The sequence below is a fragment of the Arctopsyche grandis genome, chromosome 8, assembly GCF_051622035.1.
Source record: "Arctopsyche grandis isolate Sample6627 chromosome 8, ASM5162203v2, whole genome shotgun sequence".
NCBI classification, from domain to species: domain Eukaryota; kingdom Metazoa; phylum Arthropoda; class Insecta; order Trichoptera; family Hydropsychidae; genus Arctopsyche; species Arctopsyche grandis.
In genome coordinates, this window is record NC_135362.1 from 21,959,429 (window position 1) to 21,977,858 (window position 18,430).

Below are 18,430 nucleotides of genomic sequence, written 5' to 3' on the forward strand. Positions count from 1 at the left end.
ACCCAATAATCACTTGGTGCTAAACATACACGTTACCATTGGGCCATACTGCTGGCTATATGTGTGTATCTACTATATAAAACACTAAAGTTTGTTCGTATATGTATGTATTTATGTATTTATGTACCTACGTATTTTTCGTCAACAGTCTATTGTTCTGACGTCATCTAACAAATAATTCGCTTTTTTCCGATTCAAAGGATTCAAAGTTCCCGGGGCGTAGGCGCCGAGGGCGCAGACGCCGAGGGTGGAGCCCTAGGGGGCGCAGACTCTGGGGTTGTACATGTATTTTTTTATAAGAGACTTACTATATATGTTTGTTTGTTCGTGACAGTCAATTTAATAAAAAAAAAACAAAAGAGTATTCAAATAAATTTATATAAAATAAAACTATTCAAATAAATTTAATAAAATGTTTACTATTAGATTAGTCATGTTTAAGCGGTTTGTATTACAAATACCGAGCGAAGCCGGTTAATAAAGCTAGTGTACATATGTATAAAACAATCAACTTGTATACAATATACCAAACACGAGCAGTTAAGCAGCTTTTCAAATATACCTCATATACATACCTCAGTTCCTTCAAGTACTAATTATTTTACTGTGAAGCAAAAGAGTGTTCTTTATTTTTCATTCCATAATATACATACTTCAGAAACAAATCATGAAGTGCAAAGTACATATATACTTGTAAAAAATAATTTTAGAACAATTTTTCGCCCTCGTCAACGTCGTCCGCCATTTCATTAATCGTATGAAAATTTTATTTCGCGCTGAGCGCACATTACAGCGCCTCTCTCCCGTCTACTATGTTCATTCCTTATTCAAGTCCCAGTGTCTTCCGCCCCCTGCCTCTGTGGCCCAATTTATTAGCCGTCGGTCGGGTTAGAGGCCTCACACCAGGGTGCAGAGGTCTCCCTACATCCACCAACCCCTCCCCCCACCCTGGCTGCACTTAACAAGGACACTAAACCGGCTACCAACAAAAATTATCAGCTCCAGACCGTGGACCACCCCCGTTGAACTTTGCAGAAAAGCTTGCCCCGTAATGCACACATAAATTGGTTAACATAACAACGTCTAACGCCGTGGGGGTTACAATACGCTCGGAAAATTTATGCGCCGGACGATGCTAAGTTTTCACTGTATCATCGCTTAAATGCTATACTGCGGATTTTTTCCATTTTTTCATACATCTTAAACTACGTGTAAATTATAAAAATATATATAATATAATACAACAATGAACTGTGAGCTCTCCTGAACAGGATGTGTTTGGTATTAATACAACCTTCCCCCTCCCCCTTCAGTTTCGTCACAAATTCGTCAAATTTTGAACATGTTTATATTTAATAAAATATGTTTACTTACATTTTATGTAGAAGGTGTCTCTCACAAATTTATATTGTACATATATCTATTAGAACTATTAAGTACTTATATACAAAGATTTGACCATAGATAAGGCAACCTGTCATGGCACCTATGGTAGACATTTATGTGTAAAATAAACTTTTGTTAAAAAAATAATTAACTTTGCATGTATAAAAATAATATATGTAATTATACAAAATAGACTGGAGGAGTAAGCCTGTTTCATTCAATTATCTCCTTGTGAATTATATTAAATAAATAATCAAAAAATTCATACATACTTATGCACTGTTATTTCAATGAAAATACTATGTAAATATTTAATTAATATATACATATCTATCTTAGAGAGTTTCAAAGCAGTAATAGATTATATTGATTCCTTATAATAATAACCTAATAGTTATGATTCTAGTAATAAATGTTCATTTAACAATACATGTTTTTAATATTATTTTAGAGACGGTAAAATAATAGGAAAAGTTTTGTTGAAACTCACCAGTTGTAATGAAAATATTAATAAATAATGAAGTTTCCGAAATGCTTATACATATATTGATAGAATGCCAAAATGCTTATATATGATTTACATTAATAAAATACAGTATTTTTTATTTTATTTTTATATACATACATATACTATACCAGGAAAGCCTAACAGGTAAACGAAAATTCGCCTTCCTGACCAATTACAAACATCGATATACAATTTTTAGAATAATTTTAACAAAGCATCATAGAGATATCTATTGATAAATTTTGACAAATTTTTGATAAAATTACATTTTCGGAGCATTTTTTTATATAAATCGTCAAATTTTGAGATGCTAAGAAATTTTCGAGACATTTATGGACAAATTTGCAGCATTTTTGTACGAATCAGCGACATTCGAGATGCTGAAAACTAGAAAATTGAGAGAAATAGTAACGGTTGTTGCCAATCTGTTGGAACGGTTTTTGCCAATCAGCTGAATTGGCAGATTCTGATAGGAAACGATCGACCCGGAGTCACAAACCGTAGTCTGGCCAGCAGCAACCAGTAGGACTCGAACCCGTGACCACTATGTTCGAAAGAATATATGCTAACTACTAGTCAATGCTGCTGGATAAAACTTATTTTGAAACAATTTAATGGTTTTATTCAATTTAATGGACTATTTTGAATTACAAAATAATTACGGTAGTTTTATTATATTAGAAAGAAAATATTTTTTTCCAATTCTGACTTGAAAAGCTTTTGAATACTGCAGGTAAAATTCAATATTTTCCTGGAGTGGTTTCGATTTCATTTTGCGAACGTTCGCTCGGATGAATTATTGCGGTTTTTCCCCATACGAAATTAAATATAAATATCGGTGATGAAAAATATTTTTATTTCGTCGAATCAACGGCGCAATATGAATTTGAGTGACAGGTCTCATCGCGCTTGCACTAAATCCTGTCAAATTGGAAAATTCGCGAGGAGGGCGGCGAATACGCACAAAAAAAGAACGCCTCGGAGTGGAGAGTTTTCAGCCGAAAAGTGGAAAAAATATCGGGAAAATTGTTAAAAGTCATACATCATTAATCATTTGACGTCGGCGCTGTATACTCAACAGTGTCTCAAAGAGCCACGCTCTTCTTTCAATAAATTAAGTTTACTTCCACGTTGGTGAAAGCCTTTGCTCTTTGCGCCGACGCCCCATCCCCGTCTGGATTTTTCGTCTTCTCCCCCCCCCCCCCTTCCTATCCAAACCCGTCGCTTTCACCCCCTCGTTCGTCCCGTTTTACCCCTGTTTCTCACCCCGGGCGAAGACTGGAACCACAATCCTGGTGGTGGGAAACGGCAAAAACTACCCACTCGTGCTTCATGCTTAACGCGAGAGCCGTAAATCATACGGAACGTATTAACTCTTATTTATTTACAGGGTGTGCCGGCGAAAACTGCCGGCCACTTTATCGGCCGCCCCGTTGCGCGTTTTATTTGCCGAAATTGAAGTTAAAACACGAGTAAACGCATACAAATAACCCATGGCCATAGCTTCGAGAAATTATGGCGACATAAAAATTTTACTATAGATCGATTTTGTCTAAGCGAACTAGAGGGGGTCGGGAGTCGGAATGCCCTTCACTTTTGGGCGTACGTATACTTGTGCTGTTTGCCTATTTAAATATTGATAAGTCTCCGTGGTCAAAGGAACAAACAGTATTATTAATTATATTTTGTTATACAACAACATAACCACTGACAAATATTTTTACCATTTGCGAATAGTTCCTTTATTGAAACGAGTCAAATGAATTATGTATTTCGTTAACTACATATGAATTAAGTGGACACTATTTATGTGAACACAAGAACGCGGTTTTTTTAAAAAGTATTTAACATAGAGCTTTATAGTTTTAAAAATTAAAAGGGTGCTATTTTATGATCTTAATTTAGACATTTCGTTTCTTATACCTTATAGCTATTTCGTTGACATTGCCGCATTCGTCACAATTCAAAAATTGGGTCGTGCGTTCATGCTGAACGAGTGTGTTTGGGATCCTGTATTTCAGTTATAACTGATACGATTTCTTCAATTTTTTTTGTGTTTTGTCATTCTATCCTTTGAATTGGTAGGAGTGGTTTTTCGTTAATTTTGTTCCCGTGTTGTGTCGTAAAAATAAAATGTCGAAAAACATCTAAAATTCATGCTTAAGTTCGAAAATTTGTGGTAGAAGATCATAAAATTGATGTGAGTTTTCGTGATATCGCGAGTAAATATTGTATTTCAAAGTGCTGCCGAAAAGATTTGGAATACATTCAAAAACCATGACACTGTTGAGAGTTTACCGGGAAGAGGAAGAAAAAAATGAATCAATCAACGGGATGATCGTCTGATTTTTAAGAAAGTAAAGCAAGAACCGGCGAAAACTTGTCGGGAAATTAAAGAAAACCTGTCGTTGAATATCTTGGAGAAGACAGTGTCAGTGTTTTTTAGTATAACATTAATAACAACAATGAAAAAAATTAAAATAAAAATAAAGAAAAAAGCATTGAATAACGTTAGATATGGGATATATCTATGTACATATGTTTTACATTGAAAAATGATTAAATAATAGAAATAAAAAGCAAGAAAATGAACAACAAAAAAGATCAATATGAGGGAGCATATTTTTAAAAGAAGAACAAGATCTATAAAAAGGAATTACAGGAATAGTTGGTAGGACAGGGAGTAATGTGAAATAATTATGCATTATGGAGGGATATGATTGGACATTGGAATAGGAACTTACTTAATAAATAAGGAATATCAAATATATAATTCAAAATCATAAACAAAAAACATAAATCATGAATTTTCCTCCTACATAGATTGAAGGAAACAAAACTATCAATGTGAAGAAATCTGATTTGCAGTGAAGAACACTCTATGTAATATAATACATACATACATATGTACAGTATTCATAGATTTAATTATTTAATTCTTAGTTTTTTCAAGACTTCCATTATATTCTGACTAGTGTTGTCCCGTTACATCAATAAAGGGTTTTAGAAAAGAACTGATAATTTATAGTGAGTGTCGATTAGAAAATTGATTTCTCTTAGTCGCCCACGTAATATTATTATTATGATGATGTTATGTTATGTTATAATATATTATTTTATTGTTATAATTTAATGACTGGCCACAGTGACGCGTTGGAGCTCTCTGTAATGCCACTGTGGCTAATATGTTAAAATAAAATAAATAAATAAAATTGAAGTAGTTGAGTCAAAAAAAAACCAACGAAATTTATGAAAGATTGTCGAAGTTATAGAAAATGTACACACGTACACTTACATATGTGCGTTCGTGAATGTATTGCACGGGAAGATAGATTGAAAAAGTATTCAATATATTTTCTTGGGAAATTCCCGAATGGGTTAAGTGCTAATTTTTTTTTTGTATGAAGAATGTACGAATTCGAATGGAGAGTTCGCCGAGTCGCGTAACAAGTGCGCAATAATATGTTTTATTAAAATATCCGCGTGGCGTTTCATTAAGGGCGCGTCTGTTCGCCGCCACCCCGTCGCGTCGAGCGGATGAGGGGTGGGTTTTGGGGAGGAGGGGGGGGGGTTGAGCCGACCCACCTCCGACCCCGTGCGGATTCAAAAGCTCGCGATAATTAATGGCGAAAGTTTATTTCCACGCAGCAGCCTAATATCTGCGCAGCGGCAGCTTGATACGTTTATTGCAACTTTGGAGCGAGAGTGCAGCGTCGAGCCGAGCAGCGCTAATGAAAAATAAACAATGCCGACAACGAGACGTTCGGGTTTTGCGAGCGACAACCGGACGGACAACGAATCACCTGTTGAATTCTCGCTTTATTGTGTGGGGACTCACACGTAGAAACATTTGTTCGTTCCTTCGCATCGTTGTGACAATTTGCGGACATTTTGCAAAAAGAAGGAAATTATATTTTCGCAAGATGTTTCTTTTATAAATAGGTATTGTACATATTATATGATAACTAGTGACCATCTTGTAAAGCACTATTTAAATAACTGATCTGTAAGACTGCACATGCGCTTTGTCGTTGTGACTAGAGGTTGTGATTTCTCGACTTTTTTTGAATCTCGAGATTCGAGAATCTCATTTTCTCGGAATATTTGAATCTCGAGATTTGAGAATTCGAGATTTTCTTTTTTGTTTCTCGAGATTCTCGAGAAAGTATATTTTTTTTTTAATATAGTGAATTGATTTTTTTTAGCATATAAAATCGACAACATACAAAAATCTAAAGGACACAAACACTACATATGTATATTATATCAGGGGTTTATAACTTTATTAAAGACATGATGAAAGAAAAATATAGAGATATACAATAGAACACTGAATAGAAAAAAAAGTTAAATTATATAAAAAAAAAATATTATATAAGAAGGCATGAAAAGAAAATAAAAATATACAAAAGTAATTTAAAATAGTAAAAAAAACAATAATTTTATAAAATTCCCAGTGTTGCTACCCGGCTTTGCCCGTGTTTTTGTGACTGGACAAATAATAAAAATACTGATCATCTATGCATATTAAAATACTGATTATAAATTGATTAATATATAAGGAACAGATACACGTATAAATAAATAGTAAATCAAAAATCTTTGTTTTATGAGTGTTACAGTGGGGTCATATTGTCAGTGAAAATATATTTTCACTAGCGGTTTAGTGATATCATAACCGAATACTTTCCCACTAGTGAATAGTACCTACATACATGCACATATGTATATGTAACTTAAAAATGGTGCGATTTCGTTGTAACATGTGTATATGTACTCATATGATGACCGAATAATAACTTACCGGACAAGTAATAAAAATACTGACCATCTATACATATTACAATACTTCACTAAATTATTTACGAGTTAACAAGTATACAAATCAGTCAGTTTATTGAACAAAAACCTGTAGTGATAAATTTAAAATATTCTCGATATTGTCGAGATTCTAATGGACGATTTCTCGAGATACGAGAATCTCAAACTTTCATAATAAAATATTCTCGAGAAATGGGAATCTCGAAATTTCACAATAAAATATTCTCGAGAAACGAGAATCAAAATTTCTCGAGAGTTCTCGATCACAACCTCTAGTTGTAACGTCTGTACAGTGTGGTGTTAGTTGACAAAGTGCGCATGCGCATTGTTGATACACTGTTTGAACAATGGTCAGTGTCAAAGTCAGAGAAATGTTATATTAATAGAAACGCCTTTACGAATAAATATGTACATTGTTTCAATATTACGCAGTACGTCTCCATAACTATGCTAAGGGCGAAATCACACAGCGTGGTATGCAGTATGTAGTACGCATAAATAAAACCATACAATTTGACCGAAAAAGGTCTAAAGGGACGGGGCGTACCGGTCGTTCGCTGAAGGCTGTGCGCCTGTTGCAGATATGGTACCTGCAAATAGCCAATAATTCGCAGATATAGTACCTGCAAATAGCCACAACCTTTTAAATATTGTGAAACATAAAACATTACGAAATATTTCTCAAAATGGAGAAAAATTAAGTTTTGCCACTTTCAAATATTTATTTATTTATTTATTATTAGTTTTGGACCATTGTGGCATTACAGGAAGAACCTAATGCGCCACGATGGCCTACATTTAATAAAGATATAAAAACAAGTAAAATTAGTAAAAAGCAGAAAACATGGTAAAATAAAATAATAATAAAATAATCAGAAGAAAAAAAAATGAACAAAGTGTAAAAATCAAATAAAATCCATAAATCCCCATTCTTTGTTTACATTGAACAAAATTAAAATAGTACATAAAAATGTACAAAGGAGAAAGAAAAAGTAAAATAAATAAAACAAAATATGAATAAAAAATAAAATCACAGCGAGGCCCAAATGGAAGAGAGTAGATTAAGATTCCACTCATACATCACATATGGCGGCTCAAATTATAATTATCAAATTTTGATAGCTATGTAGATGACGGATGTTTTGCCAATTTTTTTATCTTTGAATGAAACAATCACTTCATACGTATTTGATACATCCTGCAAAAATATGAGTGTGTCGAAAAAGCTTCAACGTTTTCCTTTTTTTTTTGGAAAATTTCTGATTCTCCAATAAGTTAAATTTTTTAGTTGTTTTTTCGTACTAATGGATACTAAAAATATTTTCCTGTTAGCGGCAATGCGTTTTTGATCGACGACGGTGTGCTATAAATACAACGAGTAAAAATTCAGGCAGGGACTTTCGAAGCTGTCGACTGGCATAGAGTCACGCGCTCGCCGAAAAGCTCTAGGGGCATTTTTCATTCGGTTCGACATCGGTTTTTAATTTGTGCGAGGGAAAATGTTCATTTGCGATGCTGGCAGCGTCCGGTGGCGCCTGTTCCGCGACGCTTTTTCAAAATTAATTTCTGGTACAGCCGGCGCTGCTTCCTACACAACCACTCCTTCGTTTCGACGTCGTTTTACTCGACTTTCACACTTTTGATGTACGACCGGTATCCTATTTCCGATTGTGCTGTATTTTTATTTATATTATTCGATATAAACTATTTCGCATTTCAACATGTAATTCACTTTCAATGCCGATTAAGTCAAGAGTATGATCCAAATCAATCAATAGGCCACTGATCAACATTATATTTTCCTTTTTTATAAAATTGCACTTATATTTTTAAAATTTCCCTTCATGGGTATGATATAAAATCAGAAAATCTGTATATATGTATGTATAATATTAGAATACAGAACTCACTGGTTGCATTGATGCTAACCATCGTGAGGTCCCGGGCTTGGTTTGACCTTGATTGAAAAGATTTTATTCGGATATTTCTGCAGTGCTTGCATTGGTCAAACTTGGATATTTGCGACTCCAAATCAATTATTTCTTATCAGAGTTTGCCAATTTATCTGGTTACATTGTTGAAATGGTTCATCACCAAATTGATAAACAACCTACGTACTTTTTTTCACCACTATCTGAATATAATTTAAATTTTATAATCTATTAATTTATATATGTACAAGTTTAAAACTATATGTGTCGCTTTGGGACAACCTGAATGTCAACATGGTAAAAATATTTTTTTTTAATGATAAGATGTTCTTTGAAATATTAACACGTCCATGAACCTTTTAAAAATTCCTACATTAGAATGGAATCGCAGCGTATTAAAAATTTCATATCGACTAAATTTGTATACGTAGATATGTACATACATATGTACATACAGTCTGCTGCACCCAAAAGTATCACGTTTCAGAATCATCGATAAATCAGGCTAAAAGTTTCAACTTATACATATGTATATGTATGTACATTGAAAACGAACGAGCCGCAATTCATCAATGACTTTTGTAGTAGGTACATATTCTTTGTAGATAGTTAAATAGATACATTTGTATATTATTATTGAAACAGTTTCATTCTAAATTGAAGTCACCAAATGTTCAACTTGCACACCAGATCAATTTTTAATTATATTCAGTAGCGCAGTAAACCATCTATAAAAGTACTCATCAAAAGAATCTTTCAATGTGTATTATATCAAAATGAAATTGTGTACGACTTAGGAAGACGAATCAATATCAGTACTTTTAAAATTGAAGGTGGGGTTTTGCGTTAATCCGACTTCAATCAATCGGCATTCCCGATTGAGCTGCTATTTTCTTTTTCCATGTCGTTTTTTGACTTCAGATTTAGATTAAACATTCAGATTTAACAAATAATTCCTTCTCTCTCCAAATTCACTGATTCAATTTCATCTTATTTATATTATACATATGTACATACACATATCTATGTATGTATATACATACGTATATATATATATATATATATTCTTGTAAGTATTGAAATGATGCTTCTGGAACCTTCAGCTTGCGTTTGTATCAACATCAAGGTTGTGTATTTACTCATACAAAATTACAAACAAAAAGCGACAACAATGCGATTATTGCTCGTTTTTTCTGAAGAGAGAGTGGTCTCAATTAAATAAGCGGTGGCATCGTAGAGCTCCTGCAAGAAATGGTGTGTTTTGTTTGACAAGGGATCGACAAAGGGCGGCCAGATAAGCCGCACATATTATATTTATCAGCCAAAGTAGGTGTGCAAGGCTCAAAGCACGCACCCACAGATTGTGTTACAGGATAACTTTGTTGTCCCCGACGCGCTTTGTAACTTTGTAAGCGAATATAAAAACGAATTACCTTTGGGCGTATGCTTCCTTCCCCGTTACATTCTTATTATTTACACTGGTTTTTTCTTCTTCTTTTCTCTTTCCACCCCTCTCTCACCTCACTCTGTACCGTCTTTTCCCTGCCGCGTTCATTTCCCGTACACGTCACTTTGTTCTGAGTGTGTATTTTTTCGCCGCCACTGTACAGATATATTTATTTACACTTCAACCCGTCGGTTAACTCACTTTATTCCAAGTTCCACTTGTCTGCCGCACGGCGAGGTGTAATTTAGTTTTCAGGAATTTACGTGATGCCTCAAAAGGATGGTAAATTTCACGCAATCGTGTCGTTGTTGTTTTCATTTTGTTTTTTTCAAAAACAGTCTCATTAGGATCGCACGTTTTCAGTCTGTTCTTTCGCTTGTTTTTGAATAGAATTTTTGACTAGAATTTCAACTTAGAACAATACTTATACGTCATATGAATGTAGATGATTCATTAAACTATTCATTACCTATTATATTTTCTAACCGTTGCGTTATCGTTATTTTTTAAGATAATGAGATTAAATGCTGATATATCTACTATAGTAAATCCCATATATTTATTAAATTTTGGATTGGCTTATTTAATTATATAATACAATTATATTATTTTTTCAAGATGTTTCTCAAAATACATACTTGTACGTATTTGTATAATTTTTCACCATATATGTATATTTGAAAGTGGCGGAAGATCAATTTTCAGTTCCAAAAACACGATTCCGTTTGACTTAATTCACAAATTGTTATCACTTATTTTAATTCGATAAGTTCGAATCACAGAAAAGAAGAATAAGCTTATTACAGGCCACCAGTTTAAATATTATATTTATTGTTTTGCGAAATATTTCTCGAAAAGAAAAAAAGTGGACTTTTGCCACTTTCAAATACATATAACGGTTCATATAATGTATAGATAATAAAGTTTAAGGATCACTTTTAAGCATCAAAAAACTTTAAAACATCAATCAGTCTAAATTTCAAAGATTAAATAAAACACATATGAAAATGTAATTAAATAAAGTACTTCTGGTTGACAGATGCTTACCAACTTTTATACATAACTTGGTAAAATTTCAGTTCAATAAATTAAAGGATTTCTTAGAAAAACATAAAAAACCTTGATTTTCTAAATTAAAAGTACTACTTTCGGCTTAGAAAAAAATATTGGGGTATAATATTAATAATTTTTATTACAAGTAAGAAATTTCAGTCTGATTTGATGAGTGGTTTGAGAGATAATTTAATTCAAAAAATTAAAAAGAAACATGACACCTTTAAGAGGAAGTACCAACTTAAGAATTTTAAAATCGTGTATCGATAAAAATTTCATTAACCAATTATATAATGTTTTATGTTTTTTTTATATTATTTTTTAAAAATAATATTTTTAAAGAAAATTTTGCCAGCACCGTAATCCCGGTATTCAGACTAGTTTCAGCACCGGGATTCACGGTACCAGAAAACACCGGGATCTCGGGATTGGAAGCCTTAATTGTAAGTATATTGTTATCTAATCATAAGTATATTGTTATTATTTTATAGTTATTAAGTACATATGTATATTGTATTGTTTCATAGTTATTAAGTATATTATTTCATAGTTATTGAGTATATTGTTATTATTTCATAGTTATTAAGTACATATTATATATTGTTTAATTTCAACAGCCATTTTTATTCATAAGTTTGTTAAAAATTAATGGTAATTTTTTTTTTTTAATGGTAATTTAGGTCTGTTTGTTTATATTTTTTTTTACATAAAAAACTAAAAGAAGCAACAGGATCATTCAGAAAAAAAGATTTCATAAAAATGGAAAAATCATTTTAAATATGGATGAGAAGAAATCAGAATGGACCGAGTACACAGAATTGCTCTTTAAAGACAATAGGGAAACCGGAGGGCATATTAAAGATCCAGAAACGGGACCATATATATTTAAATCCGAAGTGGAACATGCTATAAAACTAGCAAAGAGTCGGAAAGCTACTGAACCGGATCTGATTCCTGCCGAATTACTCAAGTTATTGGACGACGATAACATAGAAAATCTCACAAAACTCTTCAATAAAATATATTTATCAGGCGAACTACCTAGCGATTGGTTACAATCCATATTTATCCCGTTGTCAAAAAAGAGTAACGCGAGGACGTGTAGCGACTTCAGAATAATTAGCCTAATGAGTCACACATTGAAGATCCTACTAAGGACAATACAGGGCAGAATTTACTCACGGTGTGAAGAGGCGATTAGCAGAGAGCAGTTTGGGTTCAGACAAGGCTTGGGTACCCGAGAGGCCCTTTTCTGTATGAAAACACTACTCCAAAGATGCCGAGAAGTCCGTAAACCTGTGTACATCTGCTTTATAGACTTTGAAAAGGCCTTTGACCGTGTCCAACACGCTCGCCTGATTGAAACATTAAAAAATATTGGCCTGGATGACAGAGATGTCAGATTGCTACGAAATATTTATTGGAATCAGACTGCAGTAGTACGTGTCGATGATCAATTCACTGATGAGATTCCTATAGAACGGGGCGTCAGGCAAGGATGCATCCTATCACCTACTCTTTTTAACACCTACACCGAATCCATCTTCCACGATGCTCTCCAAGAAGCGGAGGGCATCAAGGTGGGCGGCGAGACGATCACCAATATAAGATATGCTGATGACACGGCACTAGTCGCTGAAAATTTAGCAGACCTGCAAAGATCTCTAGACCGTGTACATCAAGAAAGCAATCGAAGAGGTCTGCGCATAAATCTAAAGAAGACAAAATTTATGATAGTAGATAGAATGCAAACAGACACCGGGAATCTAACCTTGGATGGAGAGGTGATAGAAAGAGTAAAAAGATTCAAATACATGGGTACCTGGCTGACTGAAGAGATGGACCCAGATGAAGATCTAAGAATCCGCATCGAGATGGCTAGAACAGCATTTGTAAAAATGAAGGCGGCGCTTACAAACAAGCATCTCAATCTTCATACGCGGTTGAGATTCGCAAAGAGCTACGTCTGGACAGTATTACTACACGGATGTGAGACGTGGACTCTGAAAACCAAGATGATCAGCCTCATTGAAGCTTTTGAGATGTGGGTCTATAGGCGTATGCTGAAGATTCCGTGGACCAAAAAGATATCAAACGAAGCTGTCCTCGGCATGATGGGGAGAGGCAGGGAACTTGTTTCTGTCATCAAGCGGAAAAAGATGGAGTACCTCGGACACATGATACGGGGTCCAAAATACGAATTTCTCCGTTTGATAACCATGGGGAAAATAGAAGGAAAAAAATGGATTGGCAGGAAAAAGTTATCTTGGCTTCGAAACATGCGCATGTGGACCGATATGAGCGCCGAAGAGCTATTCCGAGCCGCTGAAGACCGATGCGGATATATTCAAATAATCGACGAGGTGGTCGCCAACGTCCGGATGCGGACAAGGCATTAACAAGAAGAAGAAGTTTATATGTGTTTTATTAAATAATTTTATATGACTGTTTTTACCTAAATAAATAAAATAAAAATTCTTTCCAATATGTAATAAAAAATGCAAAATCTTGTTAATTTCTAGTCTGAATTGAAGCATTTCGGAGTCTTCTGCGCAGACACTTTTGGAGTTTCTATTTCGGCGTCGTTTTGCTTCGCTTTTAGAGCGGTCAGCGGTAGCTAAGTGTGGTTACCGTAAATTAATAATGAGATTCGATAATGTCACCCCGGGCACCGAATCGAAACGCCATCCCATACGAGGATACTTAAGCGAGCCTTTTAAGCGAATTGCTTTCCAGCGTTGGTGATGGTTGGCAAGAGTGAGTTCGACACCCTCTCCATACCCCATACTCCATGGCCCACACCCCCATTCCACTCGTTCTCCCATCCCTTGATCCGTAAAAACCCCATCAATTATTAGCGAACGCGTCCCGGGACTATAGCGCGTTTTTCATTCGTCATAAATCGCCCGACGCGAGGGCGAAGTTAAGGGTCGACGTCTGAAAATTGACACCGAGGACCCTCGGAGACCGGGACCAATGGTGAACCCTTTGCATACTTCATACGGTTGAATTGCTAAAAAAATAAAAGGACCCCAACATACCAGATCCAAAAATCAGCGCGTTTTCCAAAATATTTCTCAACTCTCCTAGATAAAATTTAACTCGCTTTTACTCAATCCCTATAAACTCATCTTAGAAGTCGTTCATTTCATAAATGCCCACCCTCACTAGATGGAAAAGAAGTGCAACAAAAACAATAAGTACATGACTTTGAAGCGAAGTCTGCTTTTTCGTTAAGTGATGGCGAGCTTTCGGAAATAGAGCAACTTCTACTTAAATCTTATTTAGTATGTATGTATAATCTACATATGTACACTTCGGGTTGCCCCTGAGCGACACCTATGGTATTAAACTTATAGATATATAAATTTATAGATTATATATTTGAAATCATATTCAAATAGTGGTATGATGTTTTTACCAATTTTGATAAGGAACCGCTCCAACAATGAAATCAGATAAATTGGCAAATTTTGATAGGAAATGATCGACTTGGAATAACAAAAATATCCAAATCGAACCAGCAGCACTATGGAAATACTTCCGAATAAATTCTTTTCAATCGAGGTCAACCCAGGTCTTAAACCCGGAAAGCTTTCGTTGGTTAGCATTAACGCAAACACCGATCTATACTATTGGTACATGGATGCATATGTACATATAATAGGTTAATTAATTCAAACTTATTTTATTTTACTTTTGTTTCGTTTATTTTATTTTAATATTTATTTATCTAAATATAGTTCATTGTTGTAAAAATCAAAAAGTAAATAAATATTTGAAAATGTGTGTACGTTTCATTGATATGATTTAAATTTATAAGCATTCGGATGCACATACATACATATACATATGTATGTGCATACATATGTTATTTAGTAAGTGGTCTGAATTTATTTTCCAATTTTTCCATTTAAATCGATAGACCAGGAACATAAAAAACCAACGAAAATTAATGTTTTTAACGATTTTGAACTTTGATTAGCTGGTGGCTGATCTAAGTATATACATATTTAAATGCATATTCATATTCAATTATTCTCAATTATGTACATACATATGTATTAGCCAGCAGCATAGCTCGGACGTTAAGCTTCTGCTTACCGTCAAGAAGGTGCCGGGTTCAATCCCTGAATGAAAATTAGTATGCTGTTGATCAGACCTGGATTTGTGACTCCAGGTTGATCGTTTCCTATCAGAGTTTGCCAATTTTCTCTGATTTCATTGTTGAAACGGTTCCTGGAAAAAAAAATTGGCTAAAAATCCTTCCTACCTACTATGTCACCACTATTTGAAATTTGATTGATGTACAATAAAAATTTATGTACAATTCATAGATGTCTCGTTAATTTGCGAGTTTTTTCAGTGTCTCGCAATTCAACGACTTATAATAAAAATGCTGCATTTGTATTTGTAATTGGCCAGGAAGGCGCATTGGGATTTACCTATAAGGCCTTCCTGGTATATATGTAAAAAAAAATATATATATATATATATATATATATATATATATATATATATATATATATACATATGTATGTATGTACATCAATGTGAGTATATGCATACATGTACATATAAATATATGTATGAAATTACATATAAGTGCTATCAATTATCGCAAGTCAATCAGTTGCGATTAAGACGTGAGGTACGGCTGTCTATATATTAACGGTTTCGAAAAATTAAAAATGACAAACGTAGAAAATAACCCCTCAGAAAACCCGTAAGCTAAAAATTTGTATTAATTTTTATGTGTTTTTTAAGTAATATTATTATTATTATATTACAATTTTATGCAGCCCTTTATATAATGATGACTATTTTATGGAATCTGCTAAACAAGAGTCAAATAAAAGTAAGGATAACAATACAAAAGTCGGCGCCTGTATTGTAAAAGACGGACTAGGGTAAATCATCATCAAAACAAATAATTTTTCGACATAAAATTTTTTACTAAATCATTATTTTAGTTACAATGCTATGCCTATGTACAAAGATGACAGCAGCGATTTTACGTGGGAAAAAAATAAAATGTGGTTCAATAAACATTCATTCGGTTGGTTGTGTCATAAATTTAAAAATAAAATTACTGTCTAATGTGGTTTTACTTCAATATTACCTTAATTATTTATTTTTATGTTTCAGTGTGTCATGCTGAATTAAATGCCATCGTCAATGCTTCAACTGTTCTTAAGGATTGCTCCATATACACCACGCTTTTCCCTTGTAATCAATGTGCGAAATTGATAATCCAATATGGCATCAAGGAAATTATATATGATGAAGATAAATATTCCTCTAAAGATGAATTTATAGCATCCAGGCATATGTTTAAAGTAATAGGAGTAATTGTACGGTAAATTATTATGTTTATATTAATAACACTTCATTAAAATTATTCTTCAAATTTAAGTTATAAATAGTATTGATAATAGATGTACAACTATTATTTTTATCTTCAATAATTTTATTTTAGGAGACCAAATGGCACAGCAGAATAATAATGTTATTTACATTGCTTCATTGTATTAAATAAACAGAATTAAATTATTTAAAGTTAATTAAGAATGATTTCGTATGAAAGAAAATTATCATATACATAAGTAAGATATCTTATATCATATCTTTATATCATATCTTTATATCATATATTTATTTAATATAACATATTTTTGTTTCAAAAATATACAATAATTCAATTTTATAAACATGTGCATATGTACGTATTAATATTATATTGAAAATATATTAATATTATATTGAAAAATAAGATGAAACTTTTGACCATTCCTACACATAATATATCCTCTTTTTGACAATATACATAAGTTACATTGACAAAGTGAAAAATCGGATTGTGCAACAGCGAAGACGAGATCACGTGCGAATTTTCCGCGAATCTTCCCCATCTTCAACTCGACTCCGCTGAAATTTTATTTTCTCTCAGACGAAAACTGCTGAAAACGTGCACGTCAAAAATGAAATGATAAAACTATGGCGTCAAATGTATTTCTTTAAGACGTATCCCACCCGGACGAAGTCTGCACCCCCTCATCTGTACCCATTCCTCTCATCCCCCTTCCGGTTACTTTGAAGTCTCGGAATCGCAGTGGATAGAGGGTTGGGCGAAAGACAGGTGCGGTAGATGAACAGGTGAGGGACGAGGATGAGGCAACACACTTCGGACAAGTTTACGACTTACGAGAGCCAAGGTTACTTGGATTACTTTGCAGTGGTGGTGGAACGTGACACGAAAAATACGTCCATCACAATTTTGATATTACTCAACCGGAATTTTATTTATTTACAACAACAAAAAAGTACTTTCTTTAAAAAGTCTTAGATGGCGAAGATGAGTTTAATCAATACTCCATAATTCCTCCATAAAACGACATACAATATTTATTTATTGTAAGGTATAACTTATTATATTTAATCATACAAATAATATTATATTAATACATATGCATGCATATACATACACTTATAGCTACCAGATATTTATCATTATTACTTATATTATATTTTTAATTTCATCTACCAATTTATTGTAAGTAACAACAACTCTATGCAATATGTTTTTCCAACTCTTATATGCACAATATATCAAATAGAGCACCGCTTGTCAATTTTTTAGCATGGTATGAGCATGAGCATGAGCATATGTTACTAAAACGGTAATACTGTTAGATTATACCCAAAAAAGGATCATTTATCATACACCGGGTGGATTTTCCATCTAAAATTTTGAGTAAAATTTACAGGGCTGTTTAAACTAACTTTTTCTTTTGTATAGCATATATTCAATTTAATGTAATTTTTTTTATAATATATATACATAGATACATAGTACGTACATAGTACATAGTACATAAGTACATAGTACATATATAAAACTTTGTTTTTTTTTTTATTTGATCCATTTGATTTATATAAAATCCTCACAACCAAATGAAAATATCTCAAATTTCGGTGATAATTTTTCCACGCATATTTTTTGAACCCTTCGCTGGATTGTATTTATTGAAGATATTTATTTTGTTACATACTTATATAATAAATGTATAGCTGTAGGGCATAGGCGATAATCTACTATGCCGTGTGCGCAAAAATATGAAGAAAATCTTGAAAGAGAATTCGGACGAAGCCATCAACTGTGCAGATTGCTCAACTTTCGCAAACTTTTACGTTGGCTAGATATTAATTTTTCACAAGACGCCTTTGGTCCAGTTTATTCAGCGACGGTGGCACTCTCGAAAAATGCCTCTTAAATACATAAGT

The 18,430-nt window shown here is 33.4% G+C and overlaps 1 protein-coding gene across 1 annotated transcript; it reads left to right on the forward strand.

Moving 5' to 3' along the window:
- Window positions 1-15,837: 15,837 nt before the first annotated feature.
- LOC143915877 (deoxycytidylate deaminase-like) lies at window positions 15,838-17,298 on the forward strand. The gene is made up of 5 exons (XM_077436697.1): window positions 15,838-15,872; window positions 15,949-16,056; window positions 16,120-16,205; window positions 16,295-16,505; window positions 17,169-17,298. Exons 1-5 carry the CDS (start codon window positions 15,838-15,840, stop codon window positions 17,296-17,298), a joined length of 570 nt encoding a protein of 189 aa, XP_077292823.1.
- Window positions 17,299-18,430: the final 1,132 nt, after the last annotated feature.